The sequence below is a fragment of the Anser cygnoides genome, chromosome 8, assembly GCF_040182565.1.
Source record: "Anser cygnoides isolate HZ-2024a breed goose chromosome 8, Taihu_goose_T2T_genome, whole genome shotgun sequence".
Classification (NCBI taxonomy): domain Eukaryota; kingdom Metazoa; phylum Chordata; class Aves; order Anseriformes; family Anatidae; genus Anser; species Anser cygnoides.
The window spans coordinates 10,509,695-10,533,381 of NC_089880.1; the positions used below are offsets into that span (position 1 = coordinate 10,509,695).

The window sequence follows — 23,687 nt, forward strand, 5'->3', positions numbered from 1 at the left end:
GGGTTGGTAGGGGGTCCCATCACTCCCTTCCCACTGCGCTGGGAACACCCAAACGCTTTCTGTGTTTCAATTAAGAGCAGCGCCAGTGCCTGCTTCTCTGTCACGGGCAGCGAGCTGAATTCGGGGGGTCTTTAATCATTTAATCACCGACTAGCAGTGTAATTACCGTCCCCTTCAGCCAGGCGATGTACGGAGGGGGGCTCCGTGCAGTGCGGGGCCTCCCCTTGTCCCTCAGCCCGCTGAGGGGAGCCGGGAGCTCCTCAGGGCCGGGCTCCCACCGCCAGATGGCGGCTGCGGGCTCCCCGGCGTCCCTTGCGCCCGGCCGGGCCCGGCTGAGGCGGAGGCGGCGGGGCCGGGGCCGCGGAGCTCGGGGCTGAGGGACCGGGGCCGGGGCCGGGGAGCGCCGGGGCTGGGGCGCGCCGGGGCCGGGGCCGGGGGGGTCCCGCGCTCCTTCCCCGCGACCGGGGGGGCTCTGAGGGGTCCCTGCTGCCGCCGTGGGCAGCCCCCCGCTTCTTGTCCCTGCCTGGGGGGGGGGCTGCAGGGGGAGGTGGGTGCTGCCGGAGCCCTGTGGCGGTGGCAGACCCCAGAGGGGGGTCTCGCAGCGCGGTGAACCCGCAGCTTGCTCCTTCCCGGCACCTCGGCCCCCCGGCCGCGGGATGGTGTGTGCGCAGGTGGAGACGAGCCCCAGGCGGTGCTGGCAGAAGGTGCTGTACGAGCGGCAGCCCTTCCCGGATAACTACGTGGACCAGCGGTTCCTGGAGGAGCTGCGGAAGAACGTCCATGCCCGCCAGTACCAGTACTGGGCCGTGGTCTTCGAGTCGGGGGCCGTGGTGCAGCAGCTCTGCAGCGTCTGTGTTTTCGTCGTCACCTGGTGGTACATGGACGCCGGGGTGCTGAGCCCGCAGGGGCTTTTTGGGGCTGCCCTGGCCTCCTCCCTGCTCGGCTATGTGCTCTTCGATGCCATCGACGCCGGGGTTGGACGGCGAGAGAGCGGGCGGACGCGGTGGGCAGACCTGAAGAGCACGCTGGTGTTCATCGCCTTCACCTACGGCTTCTCCCCCGTGCTGAAGACGCTGACGGAGTCCATCAGCACGGACACTATCTACGCCATGTCGGTCTTCATGCTCCTCGGCCACCTCATCTTCTTCGACTACGGCGCAAACGCCGCCATCGTGTCCAGCACACTGTCCCTTAACATGGCCATCTTCGCCTCGGTGTGCCTGGCCTCGCGCCTGCCTCGCTCCCTCCACGCCTTCGTCATGGTCACCTTTGCCATGCAGATCTTCGCCCTCTGGCCCATGCTGCAGAAGAAGCTGAAGGCCCGGACACCCCGGTGCTATGTGGCAGTGACCGTGCTCTTCGCGCTGGCGGCACTGGCAGGCATGGCGAGTGTCTCCAGTGTGGGTGCTGTGCTCTTTGCCTCACTGCTGCTCTCCATCTCTTGCCTCTGCCCTTACTGCCTCATCCGGCTTCAGCAGCTCAAGGACAACATCCACGGGCCGTGGGACGAGGCTGAAATCAAGGAGGACCTTTCCAGGTTCCTCATGTAGGCCTGGCCTGGGGGGAGAGGGGCTCTGTGCTGCGAGCAGTGCAGAGGGACTTTTCTGGGGGGATGCCCAACCCAATAAAACCTCTCACACAGCAGCGGGGACTGTGTTTGTGTATGCTCTGTAACAACCCTGGAGTGGGGTGGTGCCTGGCAGACCCACAGTGGTATTTTTGTCCAGCCCTGGCCACCGAGCCAGAGGGATGGAACAGAATCCTCGTGCTGCACAGCAGAGAGATGAGGCCCCAGCACAGCACAGACCATGTAGGTGCACCCACCAGGCACCCAGCCCGGCCCCAGGGTGCTGCAGCGGTGACAGGGCCCAGCCTGGTCCTGTCCAGCACTATCTGTCCAGCGTCCGTCTGTCCAGCTCTGCACATACTGCAACAGAGGGCGCTCCTGGCAAACAAGTCGGGCTGGAGGCCAGTCCGGGACGAGCCGGGCCTGCTGTGCTGTTGAGTTGTTTTCCAGCACGCACCAGAGGCAGGTGGTCCAGCAGGGCATGGACTTGGGCACAGGAGAAGCGCCCCGGGCTTCCTGGTCTCACCGCAGCTTTCCTGTGCTGGTGGGAGGCACCACAAGAGCACAGGGGATGCCTGCAGCCCCGTGCACCCACACACCCACACCTGCACACATCGTCACACCGCCACGTGTGTCTGAGACCACCAGCAGCTCTGCAGACCATGGGAGCTGCAGCAGCTGAGGCTGACAGCTCTCATTCCTGCAGTGTTTCGCCCTAGCATCAGGATGAGAGGAAGCATCGCTCCTTTCAATGTAAAGGCCAGTCAGATCCCTCCGACCCTGGAAGCAGTACAAGGAGATGCTTAAACCACCCTGACAAGTTCTCCTGTAAGATGCAGCAGCACCAGCTCTGCACACACACTCTGGGATGGTGAAAGATGACAAGGGCAAGGCACCCCACTGCGGTAGAAGTGTGAGTTCCTGCTCGATTAAACCCACTGAGTGTGAAGGGGTTTGCAGGCAAACGGCTCACATGGAGCACTGGCGTCTTCCCAGCAAGCAGGCGCTGGCTCCTTGCACTTCCTAGGAAATGAGAACCCACTGCAGAGCCTCCAACACCTCCAGCGCTTTGTTATGACATTTGCCAAGTTTTAAATGTTGCTGTTTGTTGTCATGGTGACAACTACATCTCATTTTGTTTTTAATTAAAGAAAACCTGCAGAGGTTTAGAGTATGTGCTCCAGGCTCGCAGGGAGCGCTGAGTAGCCAGATGCTCACAATCAAGATGACATTCTTCAGCTCTTCAGAAAGAAAATCATTTCTTCACAAGGAGGTTCCCAAGAAAGCCAGGCAGCTGCCAGTGACCAGGGTGCCCCATCCTGTGTCAGGCTAATGCCATTGCAATGCTGCCACCCCAAGCAGATTCACAGAGTCCATCGGTAGGGCAAGACTTCAGTTGGATTGGTGCAAATTTAAGAAGTTAAAAAATTGTCAAAGAAGGGAATCGAATCTAGGCTGCCTGGCTCCTGCAGTTAATTCCTATCTTGGTAGGGGCCGTGCTAGCAGCAGCCAGGTTTACTTGAAGCTGCTGCTGCACAAACGCACCACTGTCCCCAAACTGTTATTAACTGCAGTCATAAATCTCCGTGGTTATCAATTGCTGGTACATCTCAGGTGTAGCACAGGCCTGACTCCATTTTGAATATGCAATATCCAGGATAATGGGGACAAACTGGTTTGTGTGTGGGGGGGGGGGCTTCATCGCTAGGCACAGTACGTGGGGCTAGGGAGGCAGCTGTCCCTCACCGCCAGCTCAAGATCGTTGCAGGGATCCGATGGTTCATTAGGCTAATGCAAACGGGGCAAGGCAGCCTTGGGGTTTTTGTTTTGAGGCTGGATTTAAGGCTACAAGAAAGCATAATTTCTGCCAGACCCATTCACCCAAAGTGAAGTGTTTCTTAAAAAATACTGCGCTCAAATTCAGACTCTCAAAAACAACTCTGGGTTAGGAAAAGTGCAAATATCAGTTCCCAAGGTATGATTCCAGGTGGCAATGTGCACAGAGTAACAGGGCTCTGGGCAATAAGGGAGCTAGAAACAAGGACTAGCAGAGAATCCGTGGCTCTGTGTTGCTCCCCCAGCAAAGCTTCATCTCAGACCCTGAGGAGGACTCGGGATGATCCGGAGTCCGTGCTCTTACCTTCACTGGAGCTCTCTGCTTGTCTGGAGCTGCTTGGTGCACAGCAGTACAGCCCTGCACCGGGATGTTCGGGTCACCTGCTCTGCTGGGGAATGGCCATGTCCAGGAGGAGGAGGAGATGGGTTCCCAGCGGGGTGGCCTCAAGCCAATGGAGACCTATTGGGCAAGTTGAGGCTAGCCGTGGCATGTGGTGGCTGTGCCACAATCACCTCAACCCCAACTAGAACCCAGTGGGTCACTATACACAGATTCCTGGGCTGTGAATGATCCAACAGGCCATCTCTGCCTGGCTCCAGCCAGGATGCAGGATCCATCCTGCTCAGCTGGCCGCAGGCAGCTTCATCTCCACACACAGCCACAAGCCTCTCTGCTCTGCCCTGCTGCATCCTTTCAGTGCCTCGTTAGCCTGTACACTCTGCAGCACTGCTGGAATAAATGGCCATAATGAGTATGTCTTTATGCCTGAGGTCAGAATATGCCCTACAGAAGAGAACTTAGCCGTAACTGTGTTCAACTCAGCTGTACACCTGGATGCCCTTTGAGTATTTGCTACCTGAGCCTCGTTCTGAGGCTTCGCTGGTGCCCACGATGAGACCAAGCAAAGAAACAGGTCCTTTGTAGTTTGCATGTAACTGAATCATCATCAACCACCTCTAAAGAATTAAACATTAATTTGTGTTACAAAAGTGCAGTTCCTCTCTTTCTAGTTGCCATTCCCAAGTCCCACTGAGATACAGTGCTTCAGTGGGACGTTTTCTTTTGATTTGAATCTGGCCCAAATGCAAGTAATTGTACGCTGGCTGGGGCTAAGCCGTGCTCCTGGGGGAGTCGCTGCCACGTGCCGTCTGGAATCTCCATCTACAGAGCGTGCAGCAGGGAAAGGCAAGCGTCAGCCACCCACAGCAGCCACAGCGGGCTGGCAGGGGCCTCCGTCCCTCCTGCACATGGGAGACTGGCGTCTGGGAAGCCTGGAAACAGTGAAGCTTTAGTCTTTGAAGGTAAGACCTTTTTATCTCTTCAATTCCCACAGTAATCGCTAGGCTTTTCTCTGCACGTCACATAGCTTTGTGCCACAAGAGGCAACAGCAACAGTCTGAGTGATCAGGAAACCAAAACAAGATTTTGGTCTGAAATCATCCACTGAGCAGCGGCCTGGGATGCATAATGTCACCGGCTGGGGTGCAGCACCACCCGCCTTCTCCACCTACCCACAGAACATATGCCATTGCCAGATGGAGATGGCACAGACAAGGTTAAATGGCTTCTTCAGAGAGTCACCCCATGAGCTGAAGCCAAAGCATGTGCCAAGGTTTCCCAGCACAAAGGCCCTTATGCTCACCAATACCTTCTACTATTTAGGAGATTTTAGGAATAGCTACCTGAAAACCATGAAGTTCAGTCCTATCTCCCAAAAACATTTTTATCAAATACTTCTGAAAAAGATAAAACATTTCTCTGAAAGATTTAACATTATAACATGTCCCCCAGAAGAAGTTTGTGCCTTACATCCTAACGCACTGAGGTTGGCTGGCAGACAGGAGGGCAGTAGCAGTTTTTGAGGTGCAGTAGCTAAGGCCATAGAAGTAAAATATCAGCCACCTTTTGTCTGTTGTTGCTTCCTCTCTCAGTACCACACCATACCATAGAGGGAAAGCAGCAAGAGCTGCCCTAGTGCAGAACAGATTCTTTAACAACCTGAAAAAAAAAAAAGTAGCTTTTAAAATTCAGCCTGGTCCCCTTATCTCTTACCTCAGAGGTGAAACGAAGCCAGAACCTCCTGCCTCCTCCTGCAGAGCCAGCTGGGTACAACTGTCATCTCTTCTGCAGTCCTGAAAATGCACAATTCCTGAATGCTGATTTTTATTTATTTATTTATCATTTTTTTTGCCTGTCTCTGAGAGCAGTGAGTTCCACTGCTGAGAGATGCAGCAAAGTAAGCCAGCCCAAGCTCACTTCTCGTCCCAACATTTGGAATGGCTATGTTCACAAGACCATTAGGATCCTCTACCTCCCCCTTTTTCCAGAGTGCTGGGAAGCACACTGCCCATCACTATTCTCTTCCCAGCTCCTGCAATTCCTGGTTTAGTACATACAATTCAAAAGTCTATCAAGAATTATTATTTATCTCCCTAAGAGTTACTGTACTTGGCACTTCTGTGTTTTCCCTGCTTTCTGCTAATACCTTTGTTGTTTCTTCTGTTGTATTCTATTGGAAGACAAAGCCTACGTGAGGTGGGAACAAAAAACTGTACAAGTTTGCAGCTCTCTGTGCTTGCACCCCCCTATCACTTGAGCAATCTCAGAGGCTGGCATTTATCAGCATGTGCAGGTGGGGCAGCAGCTCCCCGGATAGAGGAGATGTCAGCAGGGTCCTAAATCAGCTGCAAGAACTGCCCCAACTCAGTGAAGCTTTGTCAGACCTGGCTTATTTATCTTACCTGCTCTGCTTATCTTTCACTCGGATGCTAGAGGGACAGAAATACTTGGAATCCCAGAGGTAGCTACTTGCAGCTATTTGAGCTTTGATGCTCCAACGAGGTCAGCTTGCAGAGAATTCAGAGGTTTAGCTTGAAAAAAAGTGGTGAGAACAGCTGTGATGTGTCTATAATTGTGCAGATTCATCGGTAGAGAGACTGCTGCAATCTTCAGCTTTCCACTCAGCACACAGCCAGGTGCTGCTGTGGGTGCGTTAAGCATCTGTTAGGAGCCTTTTGCAATCTCTGTTGTTCAAGACGTTGACCATTCTTCTTCCTGCTAATACTAAGCCAAACGTATTTACACTGAGTCCTGGTGGCTAGTGAATTCAGAAACGGGGCCGGAATCCCAGCAGTACATCCCTCCCTCCAACACCTCGGAGGGTGGGAGTCTCCACAGAGCCCAGGCAATTGCTTTCGAGGAGCGTTAATGGCTCCAGTTGAGAAACAGTAGGTAAATCCTTCAATAGAAAACCAGCACACATTCATTTTGCAGCCAGAATTTTATTTTCTTTATATCCAGGCTTATCATTGACATCTGAAAATAAAATATTTCATTTACAAATAGACTAGTGCAAATTAAAGATAATTTTGGAGAAAAGATGACAGACTGCACATAACAAAAAAAAGATGTGTGTGTGTTAGGACGATCTTCCTGGAACAGCTGGAGGAGGTCGCCTAGGAAAAAGACAAAAAATAACCCAAAATTCAAGGGGAGGGGGAGATTTAAAACAGAAGGTCGAGATACAAGAGAATGACTCATATACAAATTTATCTTAACAAAATGGGTTAAGAAAAAAAGGCACAGAACATGCACAGTGAGGAAAAGAGCAAGAAGGAGATTAGAATCAGCTGGCTATCAGCACAGCCTCTGCTTTCATCCTCACCATTTCCCACCTGACACACTGGCACCAGAGAGCTAGGACAACCCCATCACAAGTGTGAAGGTTGCTGCTTAGAGGCTTTCTCCTTTTCTTGCTGAAATAATATCCTCCCAGAAGAGCTTTTTTCTAGCCAGCCTTAAAATCTACACCACTACCTGCTGCAAACGCTGCTTTTGGAATAGAGCCTTTTCAAATGAGACACTGATAAAATCAGGAGCGAGCAAACAAGACGTGTCTATGAGCTGGACTGGGGTATCTGAAGGGAACCTTGCTGGGGAAGGCTAAAAGCTTGGGTGACAGCAGCGTAATGAATGCACTGCCAAAACCTGCAGGAGAGACCCTTGGCAGTGGATGGCTTGGTGCCCCGGCTGGAGAAGAGCAGCTGCTGACCCCGTTATCCAGCACACAGCACTGGTGCACTGCTGGCCAGCACGCCTGGAAACAACTCTCAGAGGGATAGGTAACGTACCCCAGGCAGACGGACATGTGTGTCATGCTGCTGTTTGCTGAGGGAGACTGCGCAGACTGCCTCGGGGACATCCGTTAAAGGCTATTAAAAAAAATGTCCCCAAGTGTTACAGCAAACTTGCTGTGAACACAAATGGGGACGTTACTGCTTTGCTTGTTCCACCTTTTGTTCCCATTTTCCTCAAACCTAAGGACCAGCACAGTGCTTGCTGCTTGGTGGGAAATGCCCCCTGCTGCTGTGCTGTACTCGTGCCGTGCAGACCAGCTCCTCCGAGCACCCATTCCAATTACTTGGCTCGTACCAATCTGAAGGAGGAACTGAGTAATCAAGGCATTCTGAGGCAGCTGCGTGTTCATACACAACTGCTTTAGGGGAAATCCCTTCCAAGCAGAACACGTACACAGGCACAGTTTTACTTCACTCCTGACGACTCAGCCTGGCCCTGTGCTCAGCTCTCAGGCTCCCCTCAAATATGCTTCTCCCAGCAATGAAAGCAATACCAGGTTCTGCTTGAAAAATATTCACTCAGCAAAACACCTCCAAAGCATCCAAGCCCCTAGCAGGGCAGAAGGCTGAATGCTTCCCGTAGGCTACTTCTCTCTCGTCTCCCCTTCTCCTGACACTTGGAGTGATCTGAACTGCAACACACCTCTCCGGTAAATCCTCGCTGCAGACCCAACCGAGGTGGAGAGCAGGCTGAGATTACGGTGCAAGACTGAAGCCCGCTCATGCGCATCCAGAAAGTAATAATAAAAGCCCAGCAGGAGTTACAGTTTATTTCAGGTTCAGAAATGCAGCATAACATGTTTACAGCAGGTGTATGCGATGCTCAGTAATGACCATGGTTTCGGGAATCGACTCACTGTGCTCAAAGGTCAACACCAGGAACCATTTACAGACTACAAAACCAAAGGCAGATGTTTTGGCTCATGTGAAACAGGGCATTAACATACAGAGCAAAATTGGGAAAGAAATTAAGCGCTCGCTTCTTACAAAAAGAAGTCATTGTTTACACCATCCTGGAAAAGTAAAGAGACAGGAAGTAAAGCAAACGGCCGGCAAGACGGGACAAATCATATATCAAGCAAGAGTGGAGGACTGTCTGGACGGGAGGAGCCATCGGTATCAGCTCGCCTGCAGACAAAGCAAGAGGAAAGACAGGCAGAGTAATGTTCATTTACACAAGGGAGCTGTTCTGCTAGAGCCCAGGGAGGAGGTTCAATGCCACCGCGGGAGGACGTGTGCCACAAACATCCCAAAAAGTCCATGTCTCCCCAGTGCCACATGTGCAAAATAGGTCTGCTTTCAATTCAGGAGGTTTGGACTATTTTAAGACAGAAAGACAGAACTAGCCAGTAATCTCCATAGGATGTACACACGTTGTTTAGTGTATTTGTCTGCGATACAGAGTATAATACTTTCTACGTTATGCTTTAATATGAAGTGTTGTAACCTCTAATGCATCTCCTTTAATATAATAATCTATTTTTATGAGGCTTACTCAAAGTGCAACAAGATCAGCAATAAAATAAACACACGTTACTTATGTACATAAGCCTTTTCTTTGAACATACAATCATTTTAACGTAACACAAGATCCCCTGACATCAAAGGCCAAGAACTATTTACGGCACGAGCAAGCTCCTCAGCTGCTGGTCAGCTATGACAAGGAAAGGTGGAACATGTTCTCCGGGCAGAAACTCAGGCTTAGCCTACGTGCAATACTAGATAAACACCCTCCTTAAACCTAGCTGCCTACATCATCCGGCTCACGTAAGCTCAAAAAACCTGCTGTTGCTTAACGGGAGTCTCCACTGCTCCTTGGTAACCTTCTGAGCTTTGCCAGAGGGGATCAAACGAAGGGAGAGGAACCTGTGCTTCTCCGATCCGGGAGCTCAGGCTCAGCTCACACTGGGGAAGGGTGTCTGCAGAGGGGACAGCGGCCAGTCACAGCCAGCCAGTCCCCCTAGCAGATCCCTTAAGGTACTGGTGAGCCTGTTCTGTCCTTCAGGTGTGGAGTGAGCTGATGACAAGTTGCTCTTCTGAGAACAAGGGATGGGAGAGAGATGGCTCCCCAGAATCATCCATCCCAGGCACTGTACAGCACGAGGAAAGGGGTCAAGGCTAGGAGCAGAGTATTTATTCAGTTGGAAGTGGTAATTTCTTGTGAAGCACTTAGCATTTTTCCTAGAAACAATTCTATGTAGTTTATTCTAAAAAGCATATATGCAAGAAGAGGTAAAATCATCAAATTCCGGATCTGTGCTAAAGGTTAATTATTAGTCTACACATCTAAAAGCATTGCATTTTAGTAGCAGGTCCAGATTTAGGTGTGATGGAGATGCAGAGAAATGGAGGGCCATACAGCTACCCACTGCGTCCCACAACCTCAAAACCGAGCGCAGAACCAGATGGTGCTCACACCAGGGCCATGGGTGCCTCACTGCTGCCTCCTCTTTCTCTCCTCAGTCTACTCCTGGGAGCTTCATTTACAATTCAGGATTGCCGCTGAGAAATACAATTTCCTGTGGGGCAGAGTTAAGGATAGTGCTGACCTGTGCTAGCTACTTCCTTTATGCTTGACAGAAACAGTCATTAAATTCAGAAGTCTCAGGTACAGAGGATTTAAATACATGCTTTTAGGCCAAGACATTTGTCATCTAATTAAGCTCCTACCTTACCAGCATTCCCAGGCAGTTACACCGGTCTGAATCACCCCTTCAGGAGGCAACTCAGCAAAATGCTTAGGGTAAGTAAGGTGGGATAAACCCAGACTATAGGCTTGCAGCATCACTGAACAAATACCAACATCTGGGGGTAAAGTGACCTTCTGTGGCCAAGGTGGAAGAGGCACTAAGCTTGACTTTCTGTCAGAAGGCAGCTGCCAGTCAGTAATAGATCTCTGACAAACTATGCACAGATTTGCTGGCTAGGCAACAAAATGGTCTGCTATAGGTATTTATAAAAATACACCTGATAGATGGACCACATTTAACAGCAGAGTACCACGCAGCAGAAAGCTGTAGACCAAGAAACATGATCACAATATGTTTTGGGTAGTTTTTTTGGTAGTAAAACCCAGTAACATGCAGTTGGATTTACAGCCTTTTCATCCTTGAAAGCTGATTCTGTGCACCTGATTCTGAAGCTGTAGGCCTGTTCTCCAAACACATAGCAGCCATTTAAGGACTTTTCTGAGATCACCGAGGTGCCGGTGCTCTGACAAATTCCATTTCCCCCGTGCTTCAGATGTTGACCTCTAGACTCCCCACGTGTGTGTTGTAAGTACGAGGTTTACAGGAAATTAAAGTTAGGCTAACATACAAATCATGATGCTTTCCCAAACTTGTCTCTCTTATGCAAGCAGAAACATTATTTGCTTCAGTGGTGAACGCAACTTATTTAATCAGCAGCCTGGGAATATTTAACAACAAAAATCCCCATTGGCTGTGGCTCTTTGATTGGATTCTTCCTAACCACGGAGCTACAGTGCACTGGAGCCCTACATGCAGCCTCCATAAATGAATTTATTAGACTGATTATAGTGGGGGCCTTCGAAACCACCAACTGCTTTGCCCATGGATCTGTAACCATAATTGTAATAACAGCAATTAATATTTTCTGAAATTAATCTCTAGTTTAATTCTGTCAACTCAAGAAGTTTTAAACTACATGGGTAACACTGACCCTAAGTGTTTAAAGTGAAGTAATGCAGAGGTAAGACAACAGGTTTTTATAACACATTAATACAGAACGCGTAAAGCAACAGGTAGAGAGGACCTCTGAAGGCGAATGTCTGCTAAAATAATACACTGCCAGCATGCACAGCTGAGCACTTCTCAGTACCTGGTTGGATCAAGTGACTCCTAATCTGAAGTGTGCGGGATGTCAAGAGATGCGAACGGAAAATCTTTTTTTTGGAGGACATACTGGAAATTTATCGACTGGTTTGAGCAAATATCTCAAAACCAAACTGGATCCTCGGAAAGCTCAGATGCAAATCTAGGCCATAGCTCCAAATTGGCTCACGCAGTGGGCAGAGGAGTGGTAACCTATTTACAGCTGTGCATACGTGTATGCATATATGTGTATACATATATGTACATATATCTACCTCCCCTCTGTTTCACAAAATGGCCAGACAATGCTCAGTTCCCTGGATCCTGCCGTGCAATATATATACACACACTACACGCACTCACCTATGCACAAACCTTCCTATGAGTTCAGTGGGAGGACTAAGGTGAGTAAGCACTACCGGAGGACAAACTGAGCCAGCACACACCAGTCTGTCACGTACTGGCTCTTCAAACCACCCTTCTCCCATCCTTGCTGCTAGTGAGACAGCTCCACACCTTGCAGGCTGGGGCACTGCAGCCCGGTCCTTACTAATCACCCAACCTCTAAGTACCAGTCATCCATGAGGAAGAAAATAAAACACATTGTCCCATACACACCCTTCCAGTTTAACAACATTCCTTATAAACTAGGCTTCGGAGAAGAAGAAATTATGGGAGAAGCAGCCTTCCAGCAAGTTTCTTGCAAAAGAGGCATGGAGGTGTGGGGCCTTCAGAAGAGCTTGATAAGAAACCACATTGGTTTTCTTTGCTCAGTTCAGCCATCAGAAAAGAACGTGGGCACAACCGTAAAATGCCAAATGACAGAAAACCTGGAAGGTAGAAATAAAAAGCACGGTTCCTCGCAGAAAAGAGAAAAGAAGATGCAGCTCAAATCAACACGTGCACAAACACACACAAACTCAAGCCCTCCTTTGAGTGTACAGGATTGTGAGCATGGCTGCCTGAGCAAACACGTGTGTCAGTAAGTTAGCTAACATCAGCTATTGTGAAAGGAAAAGTCAGGACAGCACAGACCTTCCCAAAACATTTAAGACCTCAGAAACAAAGCAGAATGGACAGAGTATATCAGTAAAATTGGTTACTTGCCTATAGATGTCCATACATGCGACTATACATTGGTTATTGCAACAGTTATCAAGCAATTTGCTTCCACATATTTGGTTAACAAGGAATGGCATGCCAGAAACTTCGTTTAGTCTAACAGGGATGAATCTAACGGACGAATTACAGTGGGCCGAGTAGGTGAAGGGGGTGGTCTTCGACTGGAGAGAAAGAGAAAAGAAACAATAAGCACAAACACTGAGAACGAACCCTGCACCGTTTGCTGTCGCTGCGTGAACATGCACATGCACCTAAACACAACAATCTCATTTCCACATGCACTGAAGCACGACAGTTCTAAGCATGCCCGAAAAGGAGAACAGTAAAGAGTGCCACACGCATACCTCAGTTCTCTCATGTATTCGACAGTCCACAGTCTGCTAAACATCTGAACACAGTTACCCTCTTATGCCAGGGGAAGCACCAGGGGATGATCATTATTCCTGTTTTCTGATCCTGCCGATCCTCACAGCCAGGCTACTCTCTTACCTAGCTATTCAGCACCATCCTGCAGCATCCTGCTGCTATTTGTTCCGTTCCTTCTCTTTCACAGCATTTTTCCTCCCCATTTTCTTTAAGTATAAGTACAACTGCTCTCTCTATTCCTCAATCCAGCCTCGATCATCACAATATGAAGCTGAGCTCATGGTCCGAACAAGGTGGCGAGTCAAGGGCTCTTTGCTTCTAATCCAGCTTTGGCAGACTTTGTTAACGACCTGGACGAACCAGAGCCTTCCCTTCCTCTGTCCTCTACCTGTGAAATTAGGAACTGTCCCCGTCTCTGAAGAAGATTACAAAGAAAATGTCTCATTTGGTTAAAACTAAATAGAAGATGAAAACAATGCAACAATGTGTTAATCTCCTTTGAACTGGAACATAATATATGAGACAAATTTACACTTGACCAAAAAAAAAATTGTTTGGCTTGAATTGCATCTTGTATGACAATATTCTCTTTTGGTGAAGAAATGAGAATTTTAATCCCTAACATGCAACAAACAGAAAATATGCCAACTGAAGCGTTCAAGTAAATCAACAAGCTAAAAAAAAATAGGCAAAATATAATTTCTTCATGGTGTATTTTTCTTACAGAAAAAATGTTACTGTGTTAACTATTGTTTCTTGTGTTGCTCCAGTGTAGGTCTTCTGGACCCATTTCCAAAATTTGTAGTTTCATAAAGAACCACTTCTAAGGCTTTGCATTTCTGCTGGGTTGCATTAAATTATTCCTTTGTTGAAATGCCTCACATTGCATTGTTTAGCGCTTACTGAAAACATCATATCATGTGTATACAATTTACAAACAAGGGAAAATGCATACAGCTGTCTTCATATCAAATTTAAAAGATACAGGCCCAAGCACGCATTTTAATATGAGGTTGAATGCAGCACAATAAATTCAAATAATGTGATTTAGTCAAACTGGTATTTAGCATGGCTGGATCAGAAACTGGAGAGCACAGGGGGAGGATATCCTGGATTTAATCACTCCAACCAAACCTGAACCGAAATCAGGTCTGAGCCCTATTCCCTCCTTGAACCAAAGCTGCCATTGCACCCTGACTGCTATTTTGAGTTTTCATTCAAGCCAGAACCGAGCAGAAAACTTCCCCAGCCAGCTCCGGGCTCCTGCTGCAGACTGCCATGTGAAGGAGCAGCCGTGGCTCCCGAGGGGCCACTCTGCCACAGGCGCTGCGAGGGTCTGCTGTGCAGTGCCCTGCGCGCAGCTCTGCCAGCAATGAGCTCCTCGGTTCACACCACAAAGACCTCCTGGTGGAGATGCACATAAGTTTCTGGGCCCCTCTGCATCTATATGTTTGTGTGTGCCTCTCCCTGGGTACGGGCACGGATGCCCATGAGGCACGGGCAGATCCCTTAGCTCCCATCCTCTCCTCTGCCCCCTGATGGGGCTGCCTTGCTCCCAGGGCAGTGCTGCTGCTCAGGGTTTCGTGCGAGCCCCTTAAACCTACACACCATGGCTGGGGGAACAGGATCTGCATCTCAGAAGTTAGAGGCACCCTCCCCTGAGGAGTGCTAGATGTTTCAGAAACAGGGAGGCTTGAGAAACCTGCAAAAGCACCATTCACCCCCAGTCCTACAGCCGATGGTCTCCTGGGCAGTCTCGGGGTCACACAGCACGATGGGCCATGCTCCTTGGTCCCTGGGCAGAGCCCAGCACAGAGAGTCAGCTCAGGAAGAGATCTTGGCTTCGCTTGCCACCGGCACACAGTAACAAAGGCACGACCTGAAGCTCATCAAGTCAAAAAGTGAGGGAAAGGACAAGCCCAGAAATTGCCTGTCTCTGGATTTCCCTGCCAGGGTGACAAGTCAATACATGACCATTTTATGCTGCGAGCAGGATTCAGACCCTTTCTTCCCCCTTCTACCAGGAACCTCAGGGTCAGGAGGAGTGCTGAAGGATCACATCGGAGCGCTGGCTGGATGTGCCGGCCAGGATGGAGCTCTGCAGGGACCTGGCACCCAAACTGCCACCCTGGGATAACACAGCAGGCACCTCCGAAAAGCACAGGTGCGTGGAAACCTGGCGTGACTCCAGCGTGACCGCTTTCTGAGCATGGAGTTGAGCAAAGGTTACATAAATGCACGCTGCCAGCCCCTCCAAATGGCAGCTGTGCAGCGGAGGCAGGCAGGAGGAGCAGCAGAGGGAGCTGCAGCCTGCCTGTGGACGCGCAGCTGGGGCAGCCGCAGCAAAACAACCTCCCCCAGGTCCGGGCTGAGCTGCCATGGCAGCGAGGAAATATATGACTAAGCCCAATTAAATGTTTAGTCTGGGGCCAAAAGATGATACCCGGAGAGACAGCACGGAGAGCGTTTTCTCTGCGATATCGGAGTGATTCCATCAGTTGCACCGAGCTGCTCCCAGCCTGCAAACGGCTGCTCCGCATTCATAGAAAGCTCCTTCTTATAAAAATGGCACTGCTGCAGCAATTCCAGTTATTGTCTCAAACGTTTTCATTGTGTTTTCAAGTTTTGGGGGCGAGTCCCACTGCCTGGCCCCTTTAACAGTCTGCTGATTTTTTTTTTTTTTTTTTAAAAAAAAAGGAAACTGTGTTTGTAAAAGTTAGTGCTAAAGGGGCAGGGGATCATAGGTCCCCAGGGTTGAGTAAACGAGTCTGCAGAAAGAATCAGTCCTTCTAACTAGCGCACATTAAGCAGACATAAAGAATTTACCAATGAAAATTGTGGACTAAGTATGTATTTAATAACTCCCTCATGTTGCTGCAGAGACTCCTCCTTTGAAGAGCTCAGTGGGGTTTTGAACAGAGGATAACTCTTGCCCCCATGCCCAAACTTTTTTAAAAGGAAAAGTTTTACATTTATTTTTAACGTAAGCAGCACACACCATTTTTCCAGCTTTAAAAGAACTCCTAAAAACTTTAGCTAAGCAAACGCGGAGCAAAAGAAACTAAATAAAGCAAGTCTAGACTTAAAATTCGATCAGAAACATATGGGAGGCTCTTCAAGCCTTTTGAGAAGTGCTATCACTCCCCACACAGAGTCCACAAAATATGCTTTCAGTAAAGCATGGCTGTAATTACCATGGGAGGCCCCGCTCTAGGAAGATGGCTTCTCTCCTCGGAGCACGGCTAGCATACTTCTAAATAAAAGGCTTTCCTTTCCACTTACATTTTACATTCTTGTTTGCTTGTGACCACCAGAGAACACTCGCGGAAGGCATGCACATAACTGGATTTTATGATACATTCCTATAGATCTGAGGCTGTAAACAAAAGTCCATTATTCTCTCCCTTTTCCATGATCTTGGTTTCCCTATAACACAGGCCCCTCGCAGTACCCTGGTACGTGACGTTTGTCATCTTTGCAGAATCTAACAAGAAAAGAGTTTTTAAAAATCTTTAAAATAGTTTTTAAAAAATCTCCAAACGGCTTTAAGTCGGACTGCAGGCAAATTTTAAAGTAGGTGACGCTAAAACTCTGGACGTGAGGCATACCAGAAGAGGATAAGAGTGGCTTACTTCAGGTGAGGAATAAATATCAATTCTTACTTGGGTGATTATTTAGAGAGACTAGGTAGCCTGATTCCTAGGCTTGTCCTTGAAATAGTTATAGTGCCCCTAACTCATTTGATTTTTATATGATTTTCCCTGTTTTACTAAGATTCTGAAATACCCACACAACTTAGGAACTGCTTTTCCCAGTTCTTCTAGCAACCTACCTATCTTTACATGTCACCTCTTGACCTTCACCAGCTTCTGGATTTGCAGAAAATCCAAACCAAAAACAAAACTACTGGAGCCATGAGGGGTGAAGAACAGAGGCAAGACATGGTTTGCAGACCTGATTAGCCCGTGTACAGTCTACACATGCTTAAAACTGCTTTGACCTACAGCAAATGCAGAGTGGCTGCAGTGAAGACTCCAGGACATCAGCTCTGGAGAAGAGATCTTGAGCAAGAGTGGGAAAACCATCAGGAGGAAAGGCACTTGATACTAGTGACAGGTCATGAGAAAATAGGAAAAGCAGAAAAAGGAGAACATTAAGAGCAGTACAGCAGGAATCATGGACAAGAATCGGGAGGAGGAGATGATTAGGGGAGAAATGAGAAACAGCCCTCAGTAGTGATGAAAGGAAGAAGTGGTAGGGGAATACCTGTCTGAGATGGTCCCTTGCCTCAATGTAATGGTCCAAGAGAGTGAAAGTTTCTCTCATTTGTTTCTGTACTGAAAACTGTCATTTTGTCAAACGTGAAATGTTTCCAGTAAGCATGCCCAGAGGATTGCTGTTGGAAAGCAAGTCAGGAATGGGAGCACTGAGATGCACAGCACACTGGTACAGTGTGAATGCTAGTGCTGAAGTGGCCCTCCAGCTCCACACGTATGCATCAAGCTCCACAAAGGCACAGAGCGTGGTGTGACTATCCTGCCAGGTACTTGCACAGCTCAACCTATTTCAAATGACCCAGCTGAACAATACTGTCAGTGGAAGAATTTTTGTGTTTCGTGTAAGCAAGTTAAAGTTGTTAGATTAAGTAGTTTTATCTGATGCATATATCTTCCCAGTAAAAGAAAAAAAAAAAGAGCAAATGGGAAGAATGTGTCCTTCCACTAGCCACCACTGCGCTGCAACAGTATAAATCTCCATTAACTCAATGCTAACAGTGTTCCAAAGCATTAAGATTACTGTGGTACCAAAGTACATGACTTAACAGGGTTATTCCTTCCAGAGGGAAATAATTCCAAAATATGATGCTCCACTAAATTTATTTCTTTGCAAATCAAGCTGGATTTTCTGTATGATGATCATAAATTATCATATAATCACAGACACAAATACGTTTGTATGTTTAAGCAGGTGTTGTATTTTGGAATTAGTCATTTTACGGAATTAATGTGTCATATGGAAAAAACAGCTTGAATTAAAAAATTAATTCAACAGAGCAACCAAAAAAAGACTATTCTTAAACTGTGTGTTCTTGTTTGCCCTTCAGCAGGGAACATGTCAACTAAGCAAGTACTAGCGGAGTTAGTCCACTAGTGGACTGTCCCAAGCCTTCAGAAGCCCAAGGTCGAGACCGTCAAGAAGATCCAACTCCATGTGGAAGAAGAGAAAGTTAAGAGTGACAAGTGATACCTTCAGAATACTGCTCTTCCATCCTCCTTCCGTAGCAGATGATGACAACAGAAGGATCACAAAATCAGGAGGAGGAACATCTAGTCTTTCAACAGTAGTTCAAGTTTTGTGTACTGGTCTGTGTTGAGCTGTACCATTCAATGTCCATGCGAATTGTGTATCCCATCTTCAAAGACCACTTCTATTTCTGCTCACTCTGTCCTTCCTTCCTACTTACCTTTAGCTTTCCTCTCCCATTTTGTCTCTCTTCTTAAGTTAGGGCAAGAAAGGGAACAAACATCCTGGCTATTACCTCCAAATGGACATGCATTTCTTCTTGTCCGTGATGATGACTAACATGATCATACATGTCACCGTGGTTAATGTAGCCATTGAGTGCCCTTCTTTTCACTAACAGAACAGCTTGCAGGGACAGGAGAATTTCAGAGAACCATTCAAAATGCCTGCAGGTTCAGGAAGTTCAAATCATCATTGCTTTCTCTTTAAACATACTGTCGTACATTTTTTTCTTCCAGCATAAGGAAGGCTAGAAATGCACTGCTATTCAGCCCACTCTTTCAAACAAGGCCAAAAATTTCCTCTTAAACACACTTGCTCTGATCCTATATAACCTTCACAGCAACTGTTGTTAAACTACCCTTTTATGAGATTGAATAAATAACCGGGGACAAAACACATCTTTGGGTTCCTGTCTGTATTCCTGGCAAACAACATTTGCTATTGTTTGACTCTACTTTCCTTTTTCAAGTTGCGAGATGCTAAAAATAAAAACCACTTCCTTTTTCTAATAGTATCTCAAGAGAGAAAAGGCTAAGAAAGCAAAAACAAAAAAACAAACAAGCAAAAAGCTTTTGCTGAAAGCACCTAAGTGAATAAATTACTCATTCATCCAGTTCACCAGCTGACACTCCCAAAGCAGGATTCAGCTGTGTTTGGGGACTGCGCTCACAATATCATCTTTATCCCAGCATCACTTCTTACAGCTCTCTTCAGGTTCCTTCTTTTTTTGTCTTCCTCTCTCTTGCATAATTTTTAATTACCCTTCCCCATCACATGGGACTGGTCTACACTAAGAGAAATGAAGAGCCATTTCTCAGCCTGATCCACTTTACTGGATTGTGAGGTAACTCGAACAGTCCCAAAGGAAACAGATCTTTCCCAATTCACCTCGTTCTAAAAACAATTTTTGTTGAATAAGTTTTAAAACATGCAGAAGCACTTAGCTGAGGAACAATACGAAACGCAGTCAAAACTACCTGAGTTACAATAAATAGATCAAGCCTAAAACCCATGTAGAACAAGTGACTCTTCAAAATGTATGCAACTGTCATACTGTATTGCCAACCACAGCCCAACAGAACAATTCCTCCACCAAAATGCGAAGAGGAGAGGCCTGCCTCTGGCTGCTGAAGGGGGATGCTGGTGGGAGACAGACACAGCGGCAGCCGATGTCATACCTGGGCTGCAATGTCTGACATCCCATGAACTTCATTTGATCTGATCTTCAGGACAGTCGTCTGGAGGAGGGGCATATGAAGGAAGGCAGTGAGCAAAATCCTTCTGCTAGTCGAGAAGAAAGCCATCCTTTCAGGGGTGAGCGATCACTGAGGCTCCTGGAGCAGACAGAGGAGCTGTTTCTCTCTTACGGTATTACAGTACAGGCAGATGAAGAATCAGTTCTGTGCAAATCTGTTCCAAATTTCTCGCAAGATCAGTATTGCAGGATTATGATGAAACCACAAGAGTTGTTATACTGTGATATTTTACACATTTGCAAAAGCTGCTGTGACCTGCTTTCTGGCCAATCTCTCCAGTATATATCCTCATTCACAATGCTACTTCTTTCATTGCTTCTATTTGGACTGAAGCAGCCAGATGACCCCAGGTAAGATGATAAGTGTTCCTCAGCTGTTTTTCCCCATGGTAGTGGTGTGTCTACCCTAAGGAGTGCAGCTAGTGTTTCTAGTGGTTGTCACAGCCACTGACACCAGGCTCTGTTAGGAAAGATTGCCAGATATTGCATTTTATGGTTTGAAAACTGGATGAAAAGCTTTAAAAGAAGACAAATACAAGGAGCAGGAGACAGGTTTACAAAGGCGCTAGGAAGGGATAAGCTGGAAAGAAACCAACATGAGACAGTGAGAAGGAAAGGAGAGAACATGTGGGGAAGGCAGACAAATGCTCTAGGCAGGAAACCAAGTGAGGGGAGAAGGTGAAGGAGGAAGCAACCAGGATGGTTGAGAAAGGGACAAGAAGGGATGTGCAGAAAAAGGGGAAAACAAAATAGTGATAAAGGAGCCAGTGGGGACAAGGGGAAAAACAGAATTCCTTTCTAATAGATATCAGAAAATATAATCTCCTGCTTGAAGCAGCCAGCAGCATAAGAAGCCTATTACTGGGTGCGCATTTCAACAACAACTGTAAGTTAGACCGGTAACAAATTACACAGGGATGTCTTCCGCTAGGACAGAAATCACAGAAAGAATAACTGATATTCTCATAAGTCTTGTGATTTTAGGGTCCTTGGATAGGCAGGGCTGAAACATGCTGACCACAGAAGAGCCATATTCCCTTTGGTGATGGGCTCTGGCCTTGCATCACCCGTGCAGCTGTATATTCTTGTGACCACAGACATGAAATGCAGAAGTCAAGTAATTATTCTTTGGCTGCCATTTTCCCCTTAAATCCAGCAGGACTTGGAAATCTCTCCAGATAACACTTTTGTCTCTTTGCTTGCAAAAAACATTCCTAATTAATGATTAGCCTTTTTGAATCACCTTCACTGAAGATCCATTCAGAGGACAAATGGATACTGCTGTTGGACAGAGTTATACTCCTATCCTCAGGTGTTCAGACTAAGATCATCTAACTCAGCAAAAGGATGATTTGAGGTGGGCACTTATTCATCCCACCATAAGATTCTGTGACTCTAAAAGTTTGAAGAAATGGCTATTTGATTGTTATTTATATTCCATTGAAAAAAATATAGTAGTAAGACTTTAAGACTGCAAGGTCAAACTCTCCGAAGGAGATTCCCAGACTAACAAAGGAAAATCCTTCTGGCCTTATATGCCAATATATTATAATAGACTTTAATCAGATGATCTCTCACAATTTTTGCAAGGTATCCCCTCACTGTTCAACACAGGGTTAGGCATTCCATTAAATCTTTCCAAAGAACTATAATCCATAAAATCTATCGCAGAAAACTTACTTCATGGTTGGTATTTGGCAACCAAAGAGCTGACTGTAGAGCCTACAAAGCAGGAAATGTCAGGCAGCGATGCTTTCTGCAATACATCTGACTTAGTAATTACAGTTAGAAAATCCCAATCAAGTATGAGCACTTTTTTACACTGGGCTGGTAGAAATACTAATTTATGTTGTAAGCCATCGTTATGTAACAAACATAATAGGTCATGTAATTAGCCTCAGTGACATAATAAAATGTAGCTGCACAGTAGCCATCACCCCTCCAGTGCTGACTGGCTGTGGATAGACCTGAATTGTAGGAAGACAGACTAAAGAGAGGTATAGAGAGCAAGGGACCACTGGTGAACAGCATGACAACATTAATTCTCTTTCTGCTGCTTGCCTCCCATATAAAGATCATCCTGAGCCCCAGGGACTGTGCACCAGCAGCCCTGGGCACAAGAAGCATGTGCTCAAAAGCTCTTATGTTCCTGCCTGCTTGAGTGGATGCTGCAGCCCTTCAACACCCTTCGGTAGCCAGGTCCCAGGGCTCCCCACCGAGCAGGGTCATGTATTTTTTAATGGCAGAGTTCAGTGTTTCACTGGGGAGGCCTTCACAAAGCCGCAGGAGCAGGAAAGGGGAGCACCCTCCCACCCCCACTACCACCAGGGGCTCTGCTGCCAGGAGAAACATTTCCAATTCAATTGTTCTTCTTGTGGCAAAACTGAGATTCCTGTTCAGGACATTTAAAAGTCATAAATCAAAGCATCCACACAGAACTAAAATTGATCAAGATCAGGCTCCCCAAGCAGGCAGGCAAACATACATCACGGTAAGCTGAGGTGGCTCTAGTGCCTGCCTTAAGCCGCCTTACCAAAGAGAGCGCGCAGCTGCATTTTCTTTCAAAATACTACTACAGCCTTTTAACAGAGAGAGGGAATAATCTAAATTCTGGCAGCGGGGAATATTTCACAAATCATATATGCTTTGGCATCAAGCCCTTAACAAAGCCAGGGGCCTTTACTCACAGGCTTTGCTGGGAGAGATCCACCCACCTCAAGTGGGATTAATTAAAAGAGGCATGTATCATGCAAATAGTTTCTGTTTCCTTACAGAAATATTCAGAGCACATAACCCAAACCAGCTTTAGAATCAGAGCGAAGCAAGGAAGAAAATTATTTCCTGCTCCCCTAACCCTTTTCCTTTCCCCGTGCAGTGAGGGAGGAACAGTGAGAAAAGGCAGAGAGCTCGCAGTTTCTGCACAGCTCCTCTGATTGACTCCTTCTGTACAACTCCCCAACCAAAGCTGGGGGGAAAAAAAAAAGATTATTTTAAAGGCAGGGGCTGTATCTCACTATATCACTATAAGGTGGCAGATTCCCCAAACAAAACGTGTGTTCAGCCACTCGTTGGAACAGGATGGTCTAAATCTTACCCCTGAAAACGATCTTTTTATCTTAAAGCACAACATGAGAAAATAGAAAGTTTCTACATATTCAGCATGTCAGGATTTTCAGTTACATATGACAGTGATGGGGGCAGCAAAAAAAGAGCTCCTCTGGAAAGCCAAATGGACTTTAAAAACACAACTTTCTTTTCAGGAAGCTTAACTACTCCCTAGACAGGACAGATCCTGACACGTCAAGGAATCGTCGCAGAAAGCGGTGGCACAGCACTCAGAGCACGGAGCCTCAGTTCAACAATAAGTCACGGAGAAGCTCAAGTTTCCACAAGAACTCTTCCTTAAAACTATTTTTTTTTCCTTTTAATATCTCAGACCCATTTTCTGAGTCAATTTCCTATGATCCTGCGAAGGCTGTTATTAAAACCAGACCAAGCAGAGTAGAAATTCCAAGGCTCCAAAGAACTTTTAATAGGCGCAGGAGCCTGCCACACTGTCCCCCTCAGGTGATTTCCCCCGCAGCCCCTTCCCTGGGATTTCCTCTCTCCAAGTTTAGTCAGCGGGAGAAACCTGAAGTTTCAGCAAAACACCAAACCCCTCCCGCATTCTTAAGCATCTGAGATTTTTATGTCTGAGGCTTTCGTAGCTCTAAAAAAAGACAACTAGGATCCAGTCCAGAAGATGCGTATTGCAGATATTTTTTCCACAAAAATGTCAGGCAGTTGTACATTAAATTGTATCTCCAGCTTCAGCATTTTCAAAGCACTGACCTTCTTTATCAGCCACTGCTTCGCATGCCACCAGTGGCAGGCATGAATTGAGCCGTTCACAGGCTGCTTACCCGAGTGTCTTTTGTGAGCTAGGACATTCCTTCCCGGTCTCCATCCCACCTATCACTTTAGCACCAAAAAGATTATCATCAGACATGCTCTTGGCAAGCCACCTCAGGAAAGCAATGCTCATGCAAAATCACAGCCAGGCAGG

At 47.2% G+C, this 23,687-nt stretch overlaps 2 protein-coding genes across 8 annotated transcripts in view; one reads left to right on the forward strand and one right to left on the reverse strand.

Moving 5' to 3' along the window:
• Positions 1 to 341: 341 nt before the first annotated feature.
• On the forward strand, positions 342 to 1,644 carry PIGC (phosphatidylinositol glycan anchor biosynthesis class C). The gene has a single exon (XM_013190105.3). The coding sequence runs from the start codon at positions 657 to 659 to the stop codon at positions 1,548 to 1,550; it is 894 nt and encodes a 297-aa protein (XP_013045559.3). The 5' UTR covers positions 342 to 656; the 3' UTR covers positions 1,551 to 1,644.
• Positions 1,645 to 6,188: 4,544 nt separating this feature from the next.
• The window catches only part of DNM3 (dynamin 3), a 181,283-nt gene continuing 163,784 nt past the window's right edge, over positions 6,189 to 23,687 (reverse strand). For 3 of the 7 annotated variants that reach the window (XM_048080188.2, XM_067001513.1, XM_048080181.2), the window contains one exon: positions 8,295 to 12,656. In XM_048080188.2, the coding sequence (XP_047936145.2) occupies positions 12,587 to 12,656 (70 nt within the window). In that variant the 3' untranslated portion in view covers positions 8,295 to 12,586. Of the gene's footprint in view, positions 6,860 to 8,294; positions 23,600 to 23,687 lie in introns of those variants that run through there. The other 4 variants (XM_067001516.1, XM_067001512.1, XM_067001514.1 and 1 more) reach the window with 4 other exon arrangements.